We start from the raw sequence: 23,305 nt of genomic DNA on the forward strand, positions 1-23,305 counted from the left end.
GTAAACCTGAATACACTATGAAAGAATCGAAGTTGTTCAACAGGACTTAGACCACTAACATCCTGTTGCTACCCACCAGTAGAAACTTACTGACACGACCACATGCAAGCTCCGAAACCACAGACTCCTTCTTTCTTGGATTCTCCAGCTAGTACAAGCACATCCGCTTGTGTTTCTTTAAGTTCTTATGGCAGCAACTGAATGATCATCAAGCTTCTTGAAGAAATCTCCTTCTTGATAATCCTAAGTTTGTGTAAAGGAAAGCTCCTCATAGATCTCACAAGAGATTTACACAAACAGCAATATAAGCAACACTAAAACGTGGCTAGGGTTTGCCTTTTATACCTAAGGAAAATTAGAAAACCCTAAACGTTTTAAAACAAAACTAGGGCTGAATTGGAATTTTGCAGAAAAACGCCTCTGACCCGATTTTCGATTGATTGAGCCTAAGGTTCGATCGATCGAACCAAGCTGAGAAGCATAAATGATTCCTGCATCAGCTTATTCCAACTTTACATAAATGAATTAACTTTGAGCAAGTCTAAACACCACTAAACATCTTGTTTTGATCATGATTTGCCAACAATACACATTAGAGTTCTAAATACATAAAATCCTAAGTCTTTAGAACCTAACAATATTGTTGTTTGTTTGTTTTAACAAGGTTTATTCATAATAAATCTAATTAACAACTTGGGTTTAAAACTTGTTAATTCTATCAACCGGGGTCTAAATTTCCCAACAATTAGGTTAATTTAAAGCCATCATCATATATAGAGAAAACTATACAGATTGAGAAGTTTCTACGAGCTTGTGCACCAAGTGATTTTTGGTTCACCATTTAGTATGTTCTTGTTGCGAAGACATCTGCACCCACATTTTCAATAATCAAGAAGGTTGATTGTGTGAAGTCAGTCATGAATTGGAGATCCATGCACATCAAAGAAGTTCACTAGGAAGAGTAGTCCAATGGGTTGGAGCTACTAAAGGTTCTACTGTAGGTAGATATTTCAAGATTGGGTATCTTCTAGCTTGTACATGTAACCTCAATGTTTATAGTGAGTTCTTCAAGTTTAATGGCTACCTTTAGACCAACACTCATTGGGGTTTTTCTTGTTAGGGTTTTCCCCAGTGTAACCATATTGCTTATGTTAAAACCTTTTTTTTTTTCCTTGCATGAAACTTAGAATTGGCAAAATGGTTGTGTCTATCACTTAAATTGCTAGACCTTGAGATAGTTGTACTAATTTATTAACTTGGGTAATTAATTAATTAATTCAATTGGGGTTAATTTATAATCCAACAAGTGATATCAGAGGAAACACACTTTGATTAAGTTTTAATCATTGTTGTGTGATCATTGACCCATGTTGTCATACTGGAAGTTGCACATAAGGGCATTATTAAAGTCTCTTGATTCAAAAGTATGCTTCTCAATAGAGGTCAGATGGCAAAAGCCTGAGGAGGAACCATCAAATGGAACACTTGAGAAAAATAGTGCTACGAATTTTAATAGTAGAGTTTTAAATGCTATTTTGAATGACATATCTGAAGAAGAAATTAGGAGGATATCGACTGTTGTTGTGGCAAGCAAGCATTTAGTTAGCCATATTAGCAACTTTTGTCTTTAAAAAATGACAATATGGACCAAAATGAAAACTTATTTAAAAAGGATCAGGCTAAATTGCAAAAAAGACCACTTAATTTTTAGGTCTTTTGATTTTGTCTCTTAAAGTTTCAAAATTTTGATCCGCTCCCCTAATGTCAGAGTGTTGCTTTGATTGGCACTCCCTTCGATGAAACTCATGATGATGTGTCTGTTAAGTGACACCTCAATTTTCAACTTGTATTAGTTAATCCAATCAAATATTGCTATGTCAATTAATTATGCCACACCACTTAAATAATATCAAAAACCTTGTAAAAATTAAAATAATTGTCTAACTGCACGAATCTCCTATAGGGGTTGAACTACGGAAAATAAGTTTATGTGGCATTTACAGAAAATATGGATGAAGGTGCTACAATTGCAAATGAAATAAAATTTCAAGGGGTAAAATCCAAATACCCCCAAACTTTAGGAGGTAAAAAATCCAAACACCCCTAAACTTTAAAGAATAAAATCCAAATTCAAAAATTTCAAGGTATAAAATTCAAACACTCACAAATTTCAAAGGGTAAAATCCAAATTCTAAAATTTTAGAATGTAAAATCCAAACACCCCCAAACTTTAGGAGGGCAGTTTGTAATTTAGCCTACTTTAAAATTTAATTTACTTGTAATAGTCAAATGCACATTATTCTCATTCATGAGAGGGTTTACTTAAGTTGAAAGTTCAAGAGGAAATTAAGAGGGGAAAAAGGGTTGTGACTTGAGAGGATATAAGGCATGTTCGTTTACTTATTTCATTACTCTACTTTCTATAATTGAAGATGCTTGATAAGCTTCCAAAAAAAAAAAAAAAAAAAGAAAAAAAGGAAGAGAACAAACGGGAACAAGGTAAAAGAAATAAATATACTTTGTCAAACTCCTTTTTTTCCCCTAAGATTATCAAACATAATTTTCGACAAATGATGTACCAAAATAATTTTTTTTGGAGAACACAATATTTTTTACAACTTAATAATATGTGCAATTATTTTGATTGATAAACCATCACTTTCACATAGACCTATATCATTTTTTTTTCCAGCATTTATAGTCACACATGTCGTACTTGTGACATAAAAATATATCTACAAACTTTGTTGTACCCAAAATAAAATTTTATGATTCACTCAAAATATAAATCAAATTTTGTGACAACATCAAATAAGTGGTGATGCTAAAAAATTTAGCTTTTAGCAACTCAAAAAGTTCTTTATCTATTTTAAAACCTGAATTTACAATAGACCCAACATCAAAGGTTCTATTTTTGTTTTTTTACCACTTCATTTAAATGTTATTTCTTTACTAATTTTTTATTCATTTTTTTATTCTTCTTCTACACCTCTCTCTCTCTCTCTCTCTCTCTCTCTCTCTCTCTCATCTAAATAACCCAACAAACCCAAAAACCCCAGCCATTCCACCACAAAAAAATAACACCACCACCACAAACCTACCTCAACAACCACCACACGCAGCCATAAACCCAGCAACCCACCACTCCTGCAAGCCACCATTGCTGCCATAAACACCCATAGCTCACCCACCGTTGCCACAACCAAAGCCAACCAAAACCAAAACACATCAAATCTAACCCAACCACAAATCTACTTTGAGCAAACCCACTGCCGCTAGCTTTACATAGAGTTGACTTAGCCGCAAACCCATTTCATCTTCATCCTTCGTTTAAGGGAGAGAAGAAAGAAGAAAATCCATAAATTCAGAGAGAGAGAGAGAGAGAGAGAGAGAGAGAGAGAGAGAGAGAGAGAGAGAGAGAGAGATAAGAAAAGATACAAATAAAAACCTTTTTTTTATAACATTGTAGCTACAATAAACCGTCATCTTTGGCAGCTTACTATAACTTAAATACCAAATTTTTTTACTTTAGCATCGTTGCAGCATTGAAAAAAAAAAAAAAAAAAAACTTTTTTGGTGCTAAAAATAGCATTTTAGCTTTTTGGCACCACCATTGTGAGTGCTCTAATAGGTCACACTTGTGTTCTCTATTTGGCACAAACACTATTACACAGCCCCGTCACCGTACCCACCTGCCCAAATTGCCTGACTTGGATTGAAAACCTCCCGACCTAACGCTGGCGTTGATTGGCAGTGGATTTTGAATTTTAGAATCCAAAACTAGTGGATCGGTTGGTGGATCTTCACATGAAAAACTGAATCCAACCAACCCAACTAGGATTTGCCTCTCTTAGATGCATATCCAATGAGATCTGTCGATGAGATCCGTCAAGATTTGGTATTATTTTTTTATTCTCAATGAGATCCGTTAAGATCTAGCCAAATCTCAATGAGATCTCGTTGAGATCCGACCAATTCTCACTACTGTTGCTGCTCCATTGGTTTTGATCGAAACTGACGCTGTCCACCGATCCGAAACAGAATCGAACCATGTTTTCTGGTGGTCGACGGCAGGTCAGACTTCCTATCACCCAATGTGGTCGAGTTGGTTCCAGATTGGGCAAAAATCCGACGTAGACTGACCCATGGAGAAGCCTAATTGTACTAGTATGTTTGAGACACGTGTCTTTTGCAAACCTAGCTCCAAAATTAGTTAATCTAATCATTTTTATTGGTCTATGAAAATGAAACACACATTTAATTTATTAATAAATAGAATTAATAGACTGCGAGAAGTTTACCTTGACATCCATCAACAAGATAGGGATTTCCTTCAAAGCCGGAGTCGCAAGAACATGAAAAAGTTGAACTCATATTACCCAATGACGAAGAACGATTTGCAAACTGACAGGTTGAGTGAGATGAATCAATTCCCATTACAAGAAAAGATAAGTTTGCATTTATTTCCCAATTTAATACCACAGGAACGTGAGACATTTTTCGGACTTCAAAGTGGTTTGTTAAATTTTCCTCGAACCACTCTGATCTACTAAGGAGATACTTGCAATCTTTGGTTCTTTCAAAAGGACTTGGTTCGTTCATTGACTGTATCCTTATGGTAAACGCATCGAGATCTGAAGGGATTGTGGTTTGGCTACAGTCGACGCCATTGCAACTACTGCCGTTTGTCTTTATGGTGTCTTCCTCACAAACGGAAATGCACCCTCCAATAACTAATGAGCTATCATTGGATAGAAGATAAGCCAAGTTGTCACAACTCATGGCAATGAATATGTTTCTCAATTTTGAGTAGACAAAGGGACTTAATGCTAAGCTCACAACTGTTGTGCTATTACCAGTAGGACACCACCATGATATAGGATTAATTTGACGTGAAGTGTGCCCTCTAATGAAAGGTCCAGCACCTCCAGATCTAATCTTCTCAAGAAAGGCTTGGGAGAGCCAAGAGTGTTTTTGCAATCTATTGCAATCCAATCTTCAATATAGCAACCAGGTTCAATTCCAAAAGGGTATGGAATTGTAACGATCCCACAAACTGCTACTCCACGACATGAACTGTTTGCTAAACCCACTGCTTTTATAAATACATTCATTGACCACAATAAAAACACCATTCCCATCGTCATTCCCATCTCTCTCTCTCTCTCAGCCAAAAAAATATCTAGATATTTCTATGGAAATTGCATAGAAGACCAAAGTCAATTCTTATTGTCATGCCCCAAACCAACCAAGAGGTTTAAGCACGTAACAATAACCACATACTTGTAAGATTTTCACCTTACAAGCATGCAAGACCTTCAAAGAGCATTAATAAACCTCAACAATTGACATATTACATCAAATCCAATTAAGTACAAAAAGTTCAACTATATAATAATCTTCCAACATCACAAAGAAAAATAGACTAAATCTTTTAAGACTAAAAGTTTGAACAAAAAATAATTTTTGTTTGTTTTTAAACCCCTTAAAACACAATTGGATTAACCTAGTTAAGTAGCTAAGTGATTACTTAGTCCAAATTTCAGATCTAGGTTAACACAATCATATAATCATATCAATGTAAAGTGCGGAATATAAAGAACACAAAGATATGATGACCTAGGAAACCATACCGGTAAAAACCTGGGGAGGATTTAACCTAGCTATCCTTAAGGTAAGAAGCAAAACCACTATAAAAGAATTGAAGTTTGTACAATAGCGACTTAGACCACTAACATCCTATTACTACCTCAAGTAGAAAACTTACTACCACGACCCCATAATAGATCCGAGTCCACAGACTACTTCTTTCTTTGGCCTTTGCAAAACACAAACACCCACGTTTGTGACTTTGAGATCCCACTCAAATGTTTAGCAACATAAACTCTCCTATTTGTGACTCCAAGACCAACCTTGAAGGTTTAGATCATCAGCACCTTTGATGACTAGAGAAGGCAGCAACTTCTACAATACCAAATCTTGAGATTCTTCAAGGAATAACACTGGTAGAAGACATGAGAGAGCTTTTTAGGTACAAAACCCTAAATACAAAAGAGGCACACTCTTCTCTCTCTAAAAAGCCTTATAAAAACGTGCTTAGGGTTTCCTTTATATACTAGGAGAAGTAGATCTGAAACCCTAATCCTTAATGGGCTTAAACTGCTGTTTGGGCTTAATTAAAATTCTACAAATACGACTTTCGATCAGTCGAGCTTGTTCTTCGATTGGTCAAACCAGACAGATTATGAAATCTTTTTCCTGCAGCTTGTATGTTCTTGTGTGTTCACGATTTGCCAATTGTTCTAAACTTTTAGAACCTAACAATTTTTAAACATAAAAGTCCAAATCTTATTCTAATGAGTCCTAAACTTCACTTATACGCACATCCCAACAGAAGCCCAAACACATGCTACTCTTCCTAATTAGAATCTGAAAGGAGAAAGGGGGGGGGGGGGGGGGAGTGAGTTGATAACTCAATAAGTAATCAAATACCAAACTAATTGAAACAAGTATATAGATTGACAAAATAATATAGATTTATGTGATCAAAATTTTTCACATATGTCAAAAGTTATAATATACTATGAGTTTTCAAAAAAAAAAAAAAAAAAAAAAACTAAAGATGTTTCCTAGACTTAAAATAATTTGTAAATTCAAAATATATTCACATTCTTAACAATCTTATATATTTATGACTATGGTCACAGTACTATATCCCTGTGACTAGGCATCAGATTTGGAAGAAACTAGTTATGTGTTAATGTATATCTCCCTTTAGCTGGGTCCAAAAACATGATAGGATTGTGATGTCCTATAGAACTAATTTTGGTACCAATGGATAACCCCCATTGGCTAGGTATTAGAGTCAAAACATAGTCATATTTTCCAAAATGATATATATCAATCAGAGTTCAAACAAAAATATATATCATCCAAATACATATATAAAATCATAGATTCAATAATCAAATATATTTGTAATAATCATTTATTCTTTACTTTAAATCAGTAATATAATTGAAATAAATTGTAACAATTATAAACAATTTTCAGTAGTTAAGATATAATAGTATAGGCAAAATAAAACCAATTAGGATAAGGTTACTTACCTCAACTAGCTCACCACAAAAGAACTTCTCCCTAACACTTCCTCTAAAATCCTTAGATACCATTTAAAACAATTTTTCAGGTACCATTTACTCAATAATCAAATAATTCAAGAAAACTTATAACGATATCCAGTTAAAAGAAAAATTGCTAAAAATATCCAATAATTTTCTGCTATTATCTCACACCAAAAATCCACATATTCATAATATATATTTCCTTTACTTTCTGCCACTAATAGTTCCTGAGGATAAGACCTATAGATTACATATAGGGTCAAAGTGAATTTGTAAAGGCCACCACCTAGACCCATCTTCTTTTATACGGGTGTTCCTTTCTTCTTCTTTTTCATTTTTTCTTTTTCTTTTTTTATCTCCTACCACCTGCCACCATTAATTCTCTTTGAAGATGAGGAAAAAACCAAGTACAAGTAAGGCACATGGGCATTTATAGGATACACCATCTCTCTCTCTCTCTCTCTCTCTCTCTCTCTCTCTCTCTCTCTCTCTCTCTCTCTCTCTCTCTCTCTCTCTCTCTCTCTCTGTGGCTTGTGAGACTACAAGCCTACACCATGACTTTTCATATTCACCAAAACCACAATTTGGTAAACTTATGCAGAACTGAACCCATTAAGCCTAAAAATTTGCAGCTTCTTTTTACACTTAATGCCACAAAGGCGCAGAAAATATAAATCCAAATCCTTCTTTGTTTACATCATAAACTCATTGGATATTTAAATAGTTTCATTATTGGCCAAAAATACTCACATAAAAATATTCTAATTTCATATAAAACTTAGATTTGATGAAAGATGAAATTTCTTAGGCTCTTACCTCAAGTGTGCCGCCAATCCTTCTCTACTTGAATATTTGGAGTAGTCTTCTCTCTCAAAATATATGTAATTATATGCTGGCTTAATTAGCTTATACTATATAGCTAGGGTTTTAACCTTATTTTCTAAAAACTCCCTTAGTAATATTAATTATAAAACTAACCACACAAAAAGATTTACTTAAATACTTAACCTTTTAAGTATTTTTTTTTTCTGGTATTACACTTATGATAAACCAAAAAAAAAAAAAAAAAATCTTGATGTTTCTATGGAAATTGCATAGAAGACCAAAGTCAACATCGAAGTCAGCAAAAATCTAGCAGCCAATGTCGTGAATTTTAATTTGGACACTATAGTAGTCCATATCCTATTAAATATCGAAGTCTAAATCTTTTGAGTCTAAATCTTCTATCTCATATATTGTGCTCCACTCCATGCTCCACCAATAAAATTTGAACAGTTGGCCTTTTTCTTTTAAGTGAGATAACGTTAGGATTTTAACTTTAACGTTAATGTTGACGTTAACCTAGTTTCTATCTCTTTTGATTTTTGTCACTTGCACAACTTTTGTTTTTGTTTTGTTTCTTCCCTCTGTTGTCTCATCGTATTCCTTTTGTTTTTGGTTTTATTGTCCATTGCCACAGAGAATCCTTTTGTCCTATAGCTCCAGTTTTGTTTTTAACTTTTGAAAAAAGCAACCTTCAACGCCTTTTAAGTATTGCTCAGTCACACAATAAGTTCTCTCTTTTTTGTTTAGTGTGAATAAATTTTTTTTTTTAAAATTTATTTTAATCTTAAGAATTAGGATTTATAACAACTTTCTTATATACACTTGACGTGTCTAAAGTGTTTAAATATATATATATATATATATATATATGTTGTTTATTAAAAAGATAACTATGTTGTTTTTGTTTTGTATTAAGGTCATGAGTGATAGCAATTAGCATACTAAGAGTGATAGTCAATCAGTTCGAAAATTGAATTTTGAAGATGAGGATTCACCTGTGACAGTTGAACAACTAGAACCTATATCAATAACTAGCAATGATAAAATTCATGCTAACATAGAAGAAGAAGAAGTGATTCTGAAATTAGGAATGGAGTTTGAAACTAAGCAAGATGCAAATGATTTCTATAATAGTTACGCGCGTGTAGTTAGATTTAGTATTAGGCGAAATAAGGGCCACAAGGGTGATAAAGATGGTTCACGTAAATGATTAGATAGAGTTTTTTGTTGTTCTTGCGAATACAAGGGAATTACAAAAGAGATGATAATGTGAAATGCCATCATCCAGAAACAAGATGTGGTTGCTTGGTAGATATGAAAATTAGCTGTAGATGTAGTGAAAAATATTGTGTGTTAAAATTTGTGTTAGAGCAGACACATGTCTCAGCTTCTCCTCGTAAGTGTATATTCCTTAGATCTCAAAGATCCATTAATCCAACCCAAGCAGTTGAAACTAAATTAGTAGACAGTTATGAAATTGCACCAAGAGCAAGTGTAGGACTAATGGCCAGAAGTGTAGGTGGACTTGACAATCTTGGCTTCATTCCTGAGGATTATAATTATTATTTGCATACAAGATGAACAGATGAGATGAAAAGCGGGGATACATGAGGCCTACTTGAATATCTTCAAAGAATGCAATCTGAAGACCAGAATCTTTCTTATGCAATTCGAGTTGACCTTGATGATCTAATTACAAATATTTTTTGGGCAGATGGTAGAATGAAGTTGGATTATGAATATTTTGGGGATGTAGTGTGCTTTGTGAGAGACCATGCCCCCGGCCCTCTTTTTATAGGAATGTTGGGCCAAACTCACGTGAATGGGTGGAGTCGTGTTATTACCTCTCAAAATAGAGGTTCGACTAGTTATATTTTTCTCTTTAGATTAAGAGTGTTACAATGGAGTCGCCACTTATTTAATTATTGGAAAAATAAGAAAACCATAATTGAAAAATTCCTCATTTTATTAATTTGAAATTGAATTTACATTGATCATAGGAAAATTACATGGCTTTGATCCTAGATACAATTTAAGACAAAGTACATGGCTTTGTTTTCTAGTTACAATTTAAAAATCGAAAATTACATGGATACGCATTTGATCTACTAACCCTTGATCTAAGCTCGGAGGCTACGTTACAAGGTAGGAAGGTGTTAGGCACCCACCTTGCCCGGTGAAACTGGTCTTCTAGACTTTGATGGCCAACATTCATATCACATCATTCAATATATTATCAATCAATTTGCATGTTGAATTTAAAGTGTGTGCATGTGATAAACCCTAATTCAATTTATTAAGCATTGCATTTGGATTGAAAAATAAATTCTAGTAAATGTGTGTGAATGATGATAACCTAGATTCAAGGATTTGAAAGAATTATTAAATAAACATGTTTTTCATATTTTTGATGTGGATTTAAAATTAAATCTAGGTGATATGCATGAACATGTGATGAACAACCAAGAACATGTGAAGAACACATAAGAACAATTAAGAACATTCAAACATATTCAAGGGAATTATCATGCTTTAATCTTAACTTCTCATCATGGCAACGTAAACAAATAGTTAGGGAAATGAATTATACCTTCATGCAAGATCCATATGGTGGAGGAGGGGACTCTTGATGGAGGTTCTAAGGGTGGAGGAAAAGAAGAACTAGGAGAGGGAGAGTGAGTCTCACTCAATATCTTGAGTCTCAGGAAGACCAAGATATGACAAGGCTACTTAACTTCACTAGAACTAAAGAAAAGAGAAGAGAAGAGAAGAGAGGGGGATTTTTTGTGTGCCTTGGAATGAAGGAGAGGGGGGGTTTATATAGTAGTGGTGGAGGAAATATGAATGGAAGGCCATTTAATGAGGGTTGACAAAGAATCATGAACCTAGACCTCATTTTAGCCTTTGGGGAAATCTGGTACATTAAATGTGGAGATTGATGAGAGTGAAGAGCAAGCAAAGTTCGGTTTTTCCGTAGCTGCTGTAACAGGCTCTAACAGCCTATAGAGCCAAATTTGAAAAATCATATCAGCCTCAATTCTGATCGGAATTGTCTCATTCTTATTCTAAAATTGAAGTCCCGAATGTCTAGTTTCTGGGAAAATTAACCTCATTCACAAATTCAAAATATTCTGAGAGATATCGATGAAATAGTGAGCAGAGGTCATTTGTTAGAAAATGGTTTCAGCACAATTAACATTAATAGGTCCCAAATTAGCTCCCAATTAACATTAAATGGCTCCAATCACTCCCATTTCAGACTTAATTGGTTCCAAATTTACTCTAATTAAAAGATAATTGCACAAATTACTCATTGAATAATTAATGTTTAACTATCTAGTTAATTAGATGTGTGCAACCCTACCATAAAATGTAGTCCTAACCAATCAAATTATGACACATCATCGATCTCAAATTGATTATACTTATAACTAATTGAAATCAATTGTTCATAGTCACATATAGTCGGACTCAATTTGTGATAGTGCATCTCAGCCATTAAAACTTGATTTGATGATAACTTTCAATCTGATGGTCCGATTACGGCTCATGACCAGTCGATTTGATCGTTACAACATCAAGATCATTTTAGTGAAATGAGATTAAGGATCTAATGACCAAAATCAAAATGTATATTTCCAATGTGAAATTACCCTTTTACCCTCCATGTGAAGTTAAATGCAAGTTGCAAAATAAGGTGTCAACAAAGACTTATGGTGTTGAATTTTGAATTGTCGTAGCAGCTTCTTTGTTTCTCCTTTGAAATGCTGCCCATTGAATGGATTGGGAAACTTTCTTTGAATTCAGAACCTTGTATGAGACGGCTTCTACCCATTTAGTGAAGTAATCAATGGCTATAAGTATGAATTCATGGCCATTGGATGTTGTTGGGTGAATTTTCCCAATAATGTCTATCCCTCATGTAGAGAATGGCCAAGGTGATGTCATGGTATGTAATGGCATGGGTGACATGTGCTTCATATCTTCATGGACTTGGCATTGATGGTATTTTTGAACATGAGCCGCACAGTCGGCTTCCATAGTAGTCCAATAATAGCCTTATCTCATTATCTTCCTTGACAGCATGTGTGCATTCATATGTGGCCCATAACTTGACTTATGAACCTCTTCAATTATTTGCTATGCTTCCTTGGTGGTTACATAAAGGAGATGAATTCCATCATATGATTTTCTGTAAAGCCTTTCACCACAGATAATGTAATTAGTAGAAAACCTCCGGATGGTTAATTGGGTCATTCTTGTCTATAGATTTCTGGTATATGCCATCCTTTAGGTACTGTAGGATGTCTAAATACCATTCACCTTCTTCATTCTTTCCCCCATCTTCTTTTATTGTCATGCAATAAGCTAGTTCCTCTTTTTGTTCCACCATTATTGGTCTGGCTTCATCTTCTTTTGGCCCATCCATCATAGATGCCATGGTTGCTAAAGCATCTACAATCTGATTTTGCATTCTTGGCACATATTGATATTGGATCTTGCTGAATTTTGAGGTCCAATTCTGAAGACATTCATGATAAGACATTAGCCGTTCTTCTTTGATCTTCAATTTATTCTGAATTTGGGAGATTATTAAAACTGAGTCACCATACACCTCTAACACTTTCACCCCCAAGCCTAGGCCTGCTCGTAACCCTATGATGCAAGCTTCATATTCAGTGGCATTATTGGTGGCAGGAAAGTTGAGTCTGCCAGAAAATGGAATGTGTGTCCCTTTTGGAGAAATTAAGAGAACTCCAATGCCACTTCCATTTTGAATTGTTGCTCCATCAAAATACATCTTCCATGATTCTACTTCAATCCCCATGATGTCTTCATTCGGAAAGTCTCATTGAATTTCTTCAGCTTCTTCTGGTGAACAGTGGGCTAAGTGGTCAGTAATTGCTCTCCCCTTCACAGATTTCTAAGTCACATACTTAATGTCAAATTCTGACAAAAGCAACACCCATTTAGTTGTCTTCCCATCTTGCACAAGTTTTTCCACTAAGTACTTCAAAGGATCCATTCTTGCAATCAACAAAACCTTGTAAGCAAGCATATAATATCTAAGTTTGCGGGTAGCCCATACAAGTGCTACGCATGTCTTCTCTAATGGTGAATACTTTTCTTCATAAGGCAACATCTTCTTGCTGATGTAGTAGATTGCATTCTCCTTTCTAGTCTTCTCAAGGTATTGAGCAAGTAAGGCCCCATTGCTGTATCTGTAGTAGTGAGATACAACAACAATGGCTTTTCAGGTACCGGTGGGATGAGTATTGGTGGCTTTATCAAATAATTCTTGATCTTTTCAAAGGCTTCTTGGCATTGTTCATTCCATATTGTAGGGACCTCCTTCTTAAGTAGTCGGAAGATTGGTTCACATGTCATGGTGAGTTGAGCTATGAACCTGCTGATGTACTGTATCCTCCCTAGAAATCCTTAGATCTCCTTTTTAGTTTTTGGAGGTTTCATCTCTACTATTGCCTTGATTTTGTCTAGATCAACTTCAATTCCCCTCTGGCTTATAATAAACCTTAACAGCTTTCTTGATATGACCCCAAAAGTACACTTCTTTGGATTCAACTGCAACTTGTAGAACCAGATCCTTTCAAAGAACTTTCGTAAAGTTGGCGTATGTCCTTCACGGTCTTTGAACTTGACTATCATATCATCAACATAAACCTCTACTTCATTGTGGATCAAGTCATGCAACAAAGTGGTTGCAGCACATTGGTAAGTAGCACCAGCATTTTTAAGGCCAAATGACATGACCTTGTAACAATATGTCCCCCATGGAGTAATAAAGGAGGTTTTCTCCATATCTTCTAGAACCATCTTAATCTGATTGTATCTTGAAAATCCGTCCATGAATGATAGCAAAGCATGACCTACTGTATTGTTAACCAGGATGTCTATGTGAGGCAATGGAAAGTCATCTTTTGGGCTGGCCTTATTCATATCTCGAAAATCTACACAGATTCTGACCTTCCCATCCTTCTTTGGTACTAGAACCATATTAGCTAACCACTCCGGATAGTTGACCACCCTCAGGAATCCTGCATTGTACTGTTTCTCAACTTCTTCCTTGATCTTAAGAGTCCATTCTAGCTTCATTCTTCTCAACTTCCGCTTGACCGGCTTCATGGTTGGATTTGTTGAATTGCAATGTTGTACTATATCTGTATCAATCCTAGGCATGTCTTCGTATGACCATGCAAGGGCCTCTTTGAATTTTGTCAACAGTGCCACTAATGCATTTTTCTCAAAAGTGGTTAGGGTATTGCCCACTTGTATCATTTTAGGTTCATCATCAGTTCCCAAGTTAATGGGTTAGGTTTATTCTTTTATGGGTTCTAGGTGTCCATGTTTTAATTCCTTAATATTAAGAGTTTCTTTACCAATTTCAGAAATAAAAACATTCAAAGCCAACAAATAAGCAGAATCAGAAATCATATTATAAGGAAAAGAGTTCTCAATAAACTTAACGGACTCAATAGACTTAACTAAATCAGACTATATTGGAAAACTATCACAAATAGACTTAACAGGAATAGAAATATTAGCATAAATAGACTTAATGGGGACAGAAACAGTGTTCTTTTGCAGGGGTAATTGGCTCGATGGTCTTAATCTTTTTGGCAAGAGTGACTGACTTGACGGTCTTGATCTTCTTCATAGAGTCCTCCATAAGGTGGGTGGTTGCCTCCCATGCCCAATTCTTCAACTTAGTAGTGGCTTCAACGATGGCAGGTGGCTCCTAGTAAGTTCCTTCTTCCCTCAGCATCAGTACTGTGAGATCTTCATCCATATAATCTGTGGCTTCATCATCAATCTCCATATCTGTGGGCTTTTCAGTCTCCAAATGTGGGGATTTAAAGTGTCTCCCCTCTTGTGATGTGAGCAATTTTTGTTGGGTCATTTAGGTTGGTGTCTTGGGGTTTGAAGTGACTCCCCATATTTATGGATGTTGGGCCATTTGATTGGGGTTCGAAGTGTCTCCACCTGTATGTAGGTGCTTGGAAATTTGATTGGGGTTTGAAATGTCTACCCCCATTTGTGGATGTTGGGTGATTTGATTGGGGTCTAAAGTGTCTTGTAGGTCGAATATGGGATTGTGATGTTGCAGCAGCGGAGTATTTTCTATGCTTATGGGATTCAATACCGTAATGGGAGTGATGTGCTTGGAACTGGAGCTACTGGCTTGAGTGTCGGCCTTAGGTTCTCTTTGCAGCCTTCCTTCAGATCTTGACCAAATTCTCCCCTAATAACAGGCTTGGTCGGGTTAATCAAAGCCAAGTCCCCATCCACATCAATCAATCATCCAAACAAACACACACAACATACAATGCAATTTTAACCGGAGACTGACCTAATGGTAGGTTCTAAGTCATTACGTTGTAGGGTGGGTTTGTTGTTTCATTGTTTCCCATAGCTAGGACGTTATACCTCCCAACTTGTAATGTAATGAACATTGCATTGGTCCAAACAGCATGGTCTGTCCTTTACAGTCAACAGGAAATGATCTAGTGACTTTAGGCTATGGGTTGGTGAGTTCACCACTGGGTACCCGAATCTAATGAAGACCAGTGATCCATGGTTACTACCACCACATGTTGTTGAAAAGGGTGTATACATATTTGTTTTGATGGCACACACTATGACTGTTAGGGAAAGCTTTTAACAAACAATACACACAACAAAATATCATGCAACAAAGTATCATACAACATCTCAACAAACATAAATAAATAAACAAACAACAATATCATGCAAGACCATGTAAAACAAGGGTACATATTTGATCACTTAAGTCTAACACAAAGCTTAGCCCTCGACATCCCCAGCGGAGTCGCCACTGTTAGAGACCACCAAAAATTAGGAGGGTGCTCTCAAAAAAGAGATTTGAGTACTTTTAGGGAACCTCTCTTGTTGGGTAAGTAGTGCGGAGTCGCCACTTATTTTTTTTTTACAAAAAAAATAAGAAAAAAAATTAAATACAAAGTACATGACTGAATTGTTTCCTTTCATTGATTAAGTAAACAAAAATATATATTTGAAAAATTGAAAATTACATGGCCTTTTGTCCTAATTACAATCTACCAAATAATTACATGACTTTTTGTCCTATTTACAAACTACCAAAAATAAAACAAAGATAAGACCTAGGTCTACCTATCCAAAGACACTAAATTCGAAAGCTAGGTTACAGAATGGGAAGGTGTTAGACACCCATTTCGCCCAGACAGAGTCTAGTCTTCTAGACTCTCATGACCTATGTACCCCTTTTATGCTTGCTATGAATGGCATGTTGCACATATGAACAAAACTAAATCACACAAGTTTATTTATGAATGCATCCTCTTCTTTGTTTTAAAAAATTCAGATCTGTTGTTGTGAGTAAAAAAAAAATTTTTGATTTTGGTTTAGAAAAAAGGTCAAATCTGTTTTTGAAAACTAAAAAACAAATGGTTTTTGATTTGTAAAAGATCAGATTTGTTTTGTAAAAATAAAAAATAAAAAATCATATTTGTTTATTAAAAAAAATCAAATTCGTTTTTGTAGATGCAAAAAATGTGAAAAAGATTTCTTGAAAAGAGAATTTCATTCATGAAATAAATTTATGCTACATGTATTAAATAAAACAAACACAACCAACACAAACATTCATGACATTTTTTCTTTATTTCAAAATCTGCTTTATTAAAAGAAATCAGATCTGTATCTAAAGAAGATACAAATCAGTTTTTATTTAAAAAAATTCTGATTTGCATCTAATGAAGATGCAAACCATTTTTTTGATTTGAGAAAAATTCAAATCTACATCTAATGAAGATGCAAATCAGTTTTTATTTTGAGAAAAATTCAAATATGCATCTAAGGAAGATGCAGATCCGTTTTTATTTAAGAAAAATTCAGATTTGCACCTAAGGAAGATGCTGATCCATTTTTATTTTGAGAAAAATTCAAATCTGCATCTAATGAAGATGCAGATCCGTTTTTATTTAAGAAAAATTTAGATCTGCATCTAAGGAAGATGCAGATCCGTTTTTATTTTGAGAAACAAAATTGATAACATGCAGATTTTTGAAACTATGAAAGAGATCACAACAATAATAAAAGAATTAAGAACATGCTTTATCAATATAAATTAACAATTCATGTTATGGATATTTGAAAGAACTACACTAAAATAAATATATAAACATGCATTATCACTACAAGAGAAATATAAGAAAAGAAAAAGGGGTAACAAGAAACAACCTCTTGCATGAAGCACTCTTCTTCTTGAGAGGATATTTTAGGGTTCAAAGAAATTTATGCAATTATCTTTGAAACCTTAAAACCCTAGCTTGAGAGAATATCAGAGAGGGGGATCAAAAATATGAGAATTTTGATTGTAAGGGAAAATTTCTTTCTCAAATCGTAAAAGGAATGTGCTAAATTTTGAGATCCAATCTCTATTTATAGAGGCTGGATCTCAAAAAATAAGCAACGATGAGTAGAATGCGAATCGAGATGCGTCTTTCTACGAAAAAGTCGAAAATGATGTGCCATATCATCACTCGAACAGAGTTGGGCCAAAGCACAAAAGGGTGCCATTTGGCACTTTGAAAGTGCCAATCGGCACTCCAAAAGTGCTGAATGGTACTCTTGGGTGCTGATCGGCACTTTCGTGTTCGGGTGCATTTTGGACTCCTTTTTTAGGTTTTCTTGAGCCGAGCCTTGCACTTAGACGTGTTTTCAATCCGTATTCTGAGTTATTTTATCTCTTTTCTGGATAATTCGAGTCTCTTCAGCAACAATTATCTTGTAGATAAATACTCTAAAATAAATCTTGATAAAGTTCAGATTATCCATAATTTTATTATTATCCAAGTATCCCCTTTAATCCTATGCAAGTAATCCTATTTTAGACACTAATTATCAACCAATTACAAAATTATTTAATTAATTTTAATTTTTTTAATTAATCAGAATTAATTTAAATTAATCATGCATGGTCGACTCTACTTAGACACAATGCATGCTAACCGTGCAAACTTGATTATGTGATATCTTTTGATCCAATGGTCTGATTTGGAAATCGAACATACTGTCGGGACCGTTAGAATCTCAAGATCATTTTTATGATATACAATGAATGAATTAATGCATATAATGCAATCATGATTTTTGGGGTACATGGATGTTCACTCTAGTCATTCTCTTCGATTAAATCATAGGTGCAAAATCGAGTATCTACAATATTTCCCTGTATTTATTTAGGTTTTTAATTGTAAGGGATAAGTGTGAGAGAGTGTGAAGACTCAAGCTTAAAAGAATGAACAAGTGGAGTTTGCAAGTGCCTCACGAGAAGCTTACCCACGAAAGAGCCACGTGTAGAGCACATGACTGGAAGGTGAAGAGTCATGCCAACTTGGAGGATTTCGTGAGTGTCACGCAGGAAAGACCTACCCGCAAAATACTCACGAAACATTTTGTTTGGTAAAATGTCATGTTTTGTGAAAGTTCAAATATGTGTATAAACACCCTTGAACGTTTAGACCCCCAATTTACAAATTAACCAATTCAAGCTTTATGTCAAACAACTAGTGTGCGAAAAATGAACATAAGCTATAATATGGAATTGGATAAACTATCTAAGCCAAATTAAAATCACAACCCACAGCAGATAATAAAAGGCAAAGATAAAAGGGAAGGAAAATACAAACACAAAGATAACACGCAATGTGTTATCGAAGAGGAAACCGAAGCTCTCAGCGTAAAACATCTCTGCCGCCCTCCAAGCGGTAAACAATCCACTAGAAAATGTAATTGGGATGCAAGGACAGCAGTAGACCCTCCAAGCCTAATCTACCCAGTGCACCTAAGCCCTCCAAGCTTCTTGCTCCAACGAGGTTGCGCCGAACCTTTTTCTTTTCTAACTTCCCGGATTCTGCTACTAGACCATAGCACCAACCAATGTAGATTGGTTCCTTCCTAACTGTTTCCCAGCAAACCAAACAACCCCCTCACAGTGATGAATATGGTGAGAACAAAGTTTTGGTAAAATACCTCTCAAGGATTTGACAATGGAGAGGAAGAGAGTTGAGGAATTTGAAGAGACTCTAATGTATAGAATGTTGGTGAATCAATCTTGTTTTTCTTTAGGGTTTCTCTCTCAAAATTCTCTTTGGAAACTCTCATACATTTGTGGGTATAAGGGGTATTTATACTGGAGTGAGAGAGGAATGTGAAACGTCAGGTTTTACAAAATAGGGGTGGCTCGCGGCTTGACCTCGCGACTTGACTAAGTCGTAAGACCCAGTCGCGAGATAACCGTATGCCCAGTTGTCCTGTTTTGTCCTGTAGTGCTCTAGCTAGCATGACTGTTCACCTTCTGGCACACTTGGCATGTGTGCTGCGTTTGGCGACTTGAAGCCGCGAGCTACCCGCGAGAGCAAGCCGCGAGTCTCTGTTTTCTTGCACACTTTTGAGCAATCAACACTCTATCTCACTCACTATCCTTACAACAAACCCACCTAAATACAGGGTTACTAAATGCTGAAATACAAGCAAATTTGGCATGAAATAAAGCCAATAAAATGGTTGATTAAATTCAACCTTACAATCTCCCCCTTTGGCTATTCCGTGACAAAACCCTAAAACAGACTCTAGACTTAACATGTGAGTTGGAAACAATTGAACAAAACTCACTCACACCTAACTCTAGAAGCTGTGTAGCACTTGAAACATAAGATCATGAAACTCCTGAAACACAACATTACACCATGATCATTGTATGCAGAAAAGCATGAAATGCATATGAAACAAGCTAAAGGTGATCAAGCAAAGATGAAGTGAAGATTCAAATCATGACTTGATCAACCAAGTAATCACCACAAGGTAGTGATTACACTGCTCATTCACACTTGGAATGAACACTTGAACATACAAGTTAATAAGAACAAAGCAAGATACTTGTATGCTCAACACTCAACCAATGCATAATACACTAAGTATATGCATCTAGGAACAATCCTACAAGGGCACAAGAGTGACAGTACTTAAAACAAAATGCAAGACATTTAGATTAAAGTACTGATTTCAACATAGCATAAAAGGCTGCAATAAGCAAGGTACAAACCATAAAACCTACAAATTATGCATAAAAACATTAACCCTAAAAGCTTACATAAGCACATGGGTACAAAACACAATATATTCTGAATAACATCAGAAATGTATATAAAAGATTAAATCAAGATTATAAGTTATGAGTTAGAAACAAGAATACACCAAAAACCACAGTGTATCAAACCCATGTAAACATTAAATACCCAAAACATAAGCATATATAAACAATGTCTCTGATTTTGACAACTCCCCCTCAACACATTACTCTCCCTTAAGAGCTGCTTTTTTGCTTCTCATCAACAATCTCATCAACGACAGAAAGAACATTGGTATTTCTCCCCCTTTTTGACCGGAATGGCCAAAGGGTCACTGTCCATGCTGGGTGGTGAAGCTGTCAAGTTTTGCAGACAAAATATCAATCTGGTCCTGCATGGCTCTCATCCTCTCAGAGTGCTAAGTCTGGACTCCTCTGATCCCATCAAGTCATTCCAGAATGACTTGAAAAGCATCTGGAGGTGTATCTGAAGAAGTTGATGCTCTAGTCCTTTTGCCACTCCTCTTGGGTGTTGAGGTTGATGCATGCCCTACTGCCTTCGCCTCAGTCTCCATTGAGATACCCTCTCCTTCATCACCTTCATCTTCTTCACCTGGAAGCCGAACACTTATCCTTTTGCAGGTAAGCTTGTTAATTGCAGAGGGTGTGGACATGAGACTGATGTCTTGAGGGATTGGAACACCCTTCTTTCTAAAGATCCTCATCAGCAAACTAGGAAAGATCAGTTTTGGCCTAGAAGTTGTTCTAGTCTCATCCACAATAGTGTCATATATGTGGGAACTGATGTTAATGAATGTCTTTTCTTTGAGATCCATCAGAAAGATTGCTCTTGCACAGTTGATTGTAGTCAACTTCTTTATGGGATATAGGTTAAACATCATGATTATTGTTAGACACCTCATGTCCACTGGAAAAACTGTGGTATTCAGACATTTCCCTTCTCTTTGTCCACCTATCTTTTGTTGAACAGTTTCAATAGACACAATCCTATCTTTGTAATTGAAAAACTCTTGATCTTCTAATCCTTCAAGCCTTAGCACATCATCAATGTCATGTGCATCCAAAGTGAATTCTTTACCTCTAACCCAGCAGCTTAAATCATCCTCCCTTATCACAGCATGTGAATAAAACTCCCTAATCAGGGGTTCACACACTACAGGGAGATCACTCAGAAGTTTTTCCCATCCTCTCCCTTCAAAACAGCTGAGGATAAAGGTGTTTCTTAAATCCTCCAAATCTACAAATCTTTCTTGAATAATTCCTGCTTTCAAGAAGAAGTCCTTGTATCTCTCAAAGTGAGAAACGGACCTGAACAAATTAGGGTCCATTTTCATTCTCTTATCTGCCTTCTTTGCAGGTGTTTTCTTCTTTAGGGATGAAGGTGCCATCTGTGAGCAATCAGAAAAGGCCACAACAACATAGAACAATAAATGTGTAGAACTAATCAGTACCATGTAATTAACAAAGAAATTGCAGCCACACAGATGAACTTGAACACTTAAACATTATGCTACTTAGATCAACCACATGGATGAACAAGCCTAAAAGAGGAAACACAAGAACAACAGGGAGAATGCAGGGGGGAATTAAAGCAACAGAGATAGAAAATATCCTAAAGACAATGTGATGAGAATGACATGACTCATAATCAGTATAGTAAGACTCACAGATGCTCCCAATAAATGCACACAATAGAACTGGCACATTCAGCACAGTGAACCACACATTCAAAATAGGAACATTATGAAACAACATAACAACATAAGATTAGACAAGATGAGTTACCAATAAACAAACCCTAGTTAAGCACATGATGAAGAACAAAACCAACAACAAAATTAAGCTCAAACTAAATCAATAGTTTTCACAGGCTAAGCATGGACAAAGAGTAACTGACGAAACACAAACCCATCTCAAAATCTTAAACAAATGCGAACAATCCAGAGGGAAAAACACAAAAACAAGTAAAATAGAGTTCAAAACAGAAAACTCATTCCTGTTACTTGAAGATTTTTGAGCTGAAAAGAGGCAACAATGGAGTTTGACAAATGGGTGCACGGAGTGTTTGGGAAGGAGACAGTTGAGAAAGAAGATGAACAGTCACAAAAGTTCGAGGGAAAACTAAAAAAGATTTAAAAACTACCCCTATTTTTGCCAAACACGCATTTTTCGCAACTGAAGTGAGTCGCCACAAAGTCGCCAATTCAAGCCGCCAAAACACTCAAAGACAAAAATTTGAAAAATTTTTCTAAGTGTTTTTCGCGACTGGAAGGTCTACCCTCGAGAGAGTCGCGAGCTGAGCCGCGAAAATCTTTGAGTAACCCTCACGACTGGACCTTCCACTCGCGAACAAGTCACCAAAAATGACCCGCGAGCACGTGACTGAGGCTCGCGACTTGAATAACCCGCGACTGAGTCGCCAAAATAGGGCAAAACTGAATTTTTGAAATTTTCAAATTTTGAGAACAAAATACTTTCCAAAAACACCTAAAACTCTGAAAAATCTTTTTGTGCTTGAATTAACAAAGATTGAGCATGTGAAAACACATTTCATCAAGTACAATCACACAAATGATTATGACATTTATCAAACATAAACTTGTGTGTTGTGTGTAGATATCAACAATGAGATAGTCCTTAGTCTAATGTGAGACTTCAATGATCAATTCAACCAAGGCATACACAATTAGCACTAGATCATGTGAACTATCTCAATTATAGAAATATGTATATATGACCTCCCATAAAACTTGATAACGTATCTTGGAGCTTTACATTTGACTCCACTTTCAATTATAACATTTGATCTTTTTGGTCCTTTTTGAGACAATCACCTATCATTGTGAGAGTGATATTAGATATTTCACCTTGATGAGATAGCCTTTGGCTTTTTGAATAAACATTCACTTGAATTTTAGGTCGCTTACCCTTTTTCCTAGTCAAATACTAGAATGTGCGACAGGCTTTTACAGTTCAATATCTCTTTTCATTTGGAGATTTACATTTGGTGAGCTCTTTTTAGCAAAAAATAAAGAGTGGGAAGATATATAGACACAAGTCTATGCATGTCTCAAGATCATCATAATCATTCACTAATCATTCATGACAAGTTTGAAAATCTATTTACAACAATCACATAAATTTCAAGATTTCTCCCACAGTGATATGAGTGCAATGAAACAAG

The 23,305-nt window shown here is 35.6% G+C and overlaps 2 protein-coding genes across 2 annotated transcripts in view; both read right to left on the minus strand.

Moving 5' to 3' along the window:
• LOC115967028 (wall-associated receptor kinase 5-like) overlaps positions 1 to 4,782 on the minus strand; it is an 8,028-nt gene extending 3,246 nt beyond the window's left edge. Inside the window, exon 1 of the mRNA XM_031086133.1 lies at positions 4,302 to 4,782. Within this exon, the coding sequence (XP_030941993.1) occupies positions 4,302 to 4,782 (481 nt within the window). The remainder of the gene's footprint in view (positions 1 to 4,301) is intronic.
• A 7,389-nt stretch (positions 4,783 to 12,171) lies between these two features.
• On the minus strand, positions 12,172 to 12,777 carry LOC115967029. Its single transcript, XM_031086134.1, has one exon. It carries the CDS (start codon positions 12,775 to 12,777, stop codon positions 12,172 to 12,174), a length of 606 nt encoding a protein of 201 aa, XP_030941994.1.
• Positions 12,778 to 23,305: the final 10,528 nt, after the last annotated feature.

The sequence above is a fragment of the Quercus lobata genome, chromosome 11, assembly GCF_001633185.2.
Source record: "Quercus lobata isolate SW786 chromosome 11, ValleyOak3.0 Primary Assembly, whole genome shotgun sequence".
Taxonomy (NCBI): Eukaryota; Viridiplantae; Streptophyta; class Magnoliopsida; order Fagales; family Fagaceae; genus Quercus; species Quercus lobata.

Excerpts from the sequence above, each read along its gene's own strand:
- LOC115967029 (XM_031086134.1), bottom strand. The coding sequence starts at position 12,777 with ATGGGGATTGAAGTAGAATCATGGAAGATGTATTTTGATGGAGCAACA.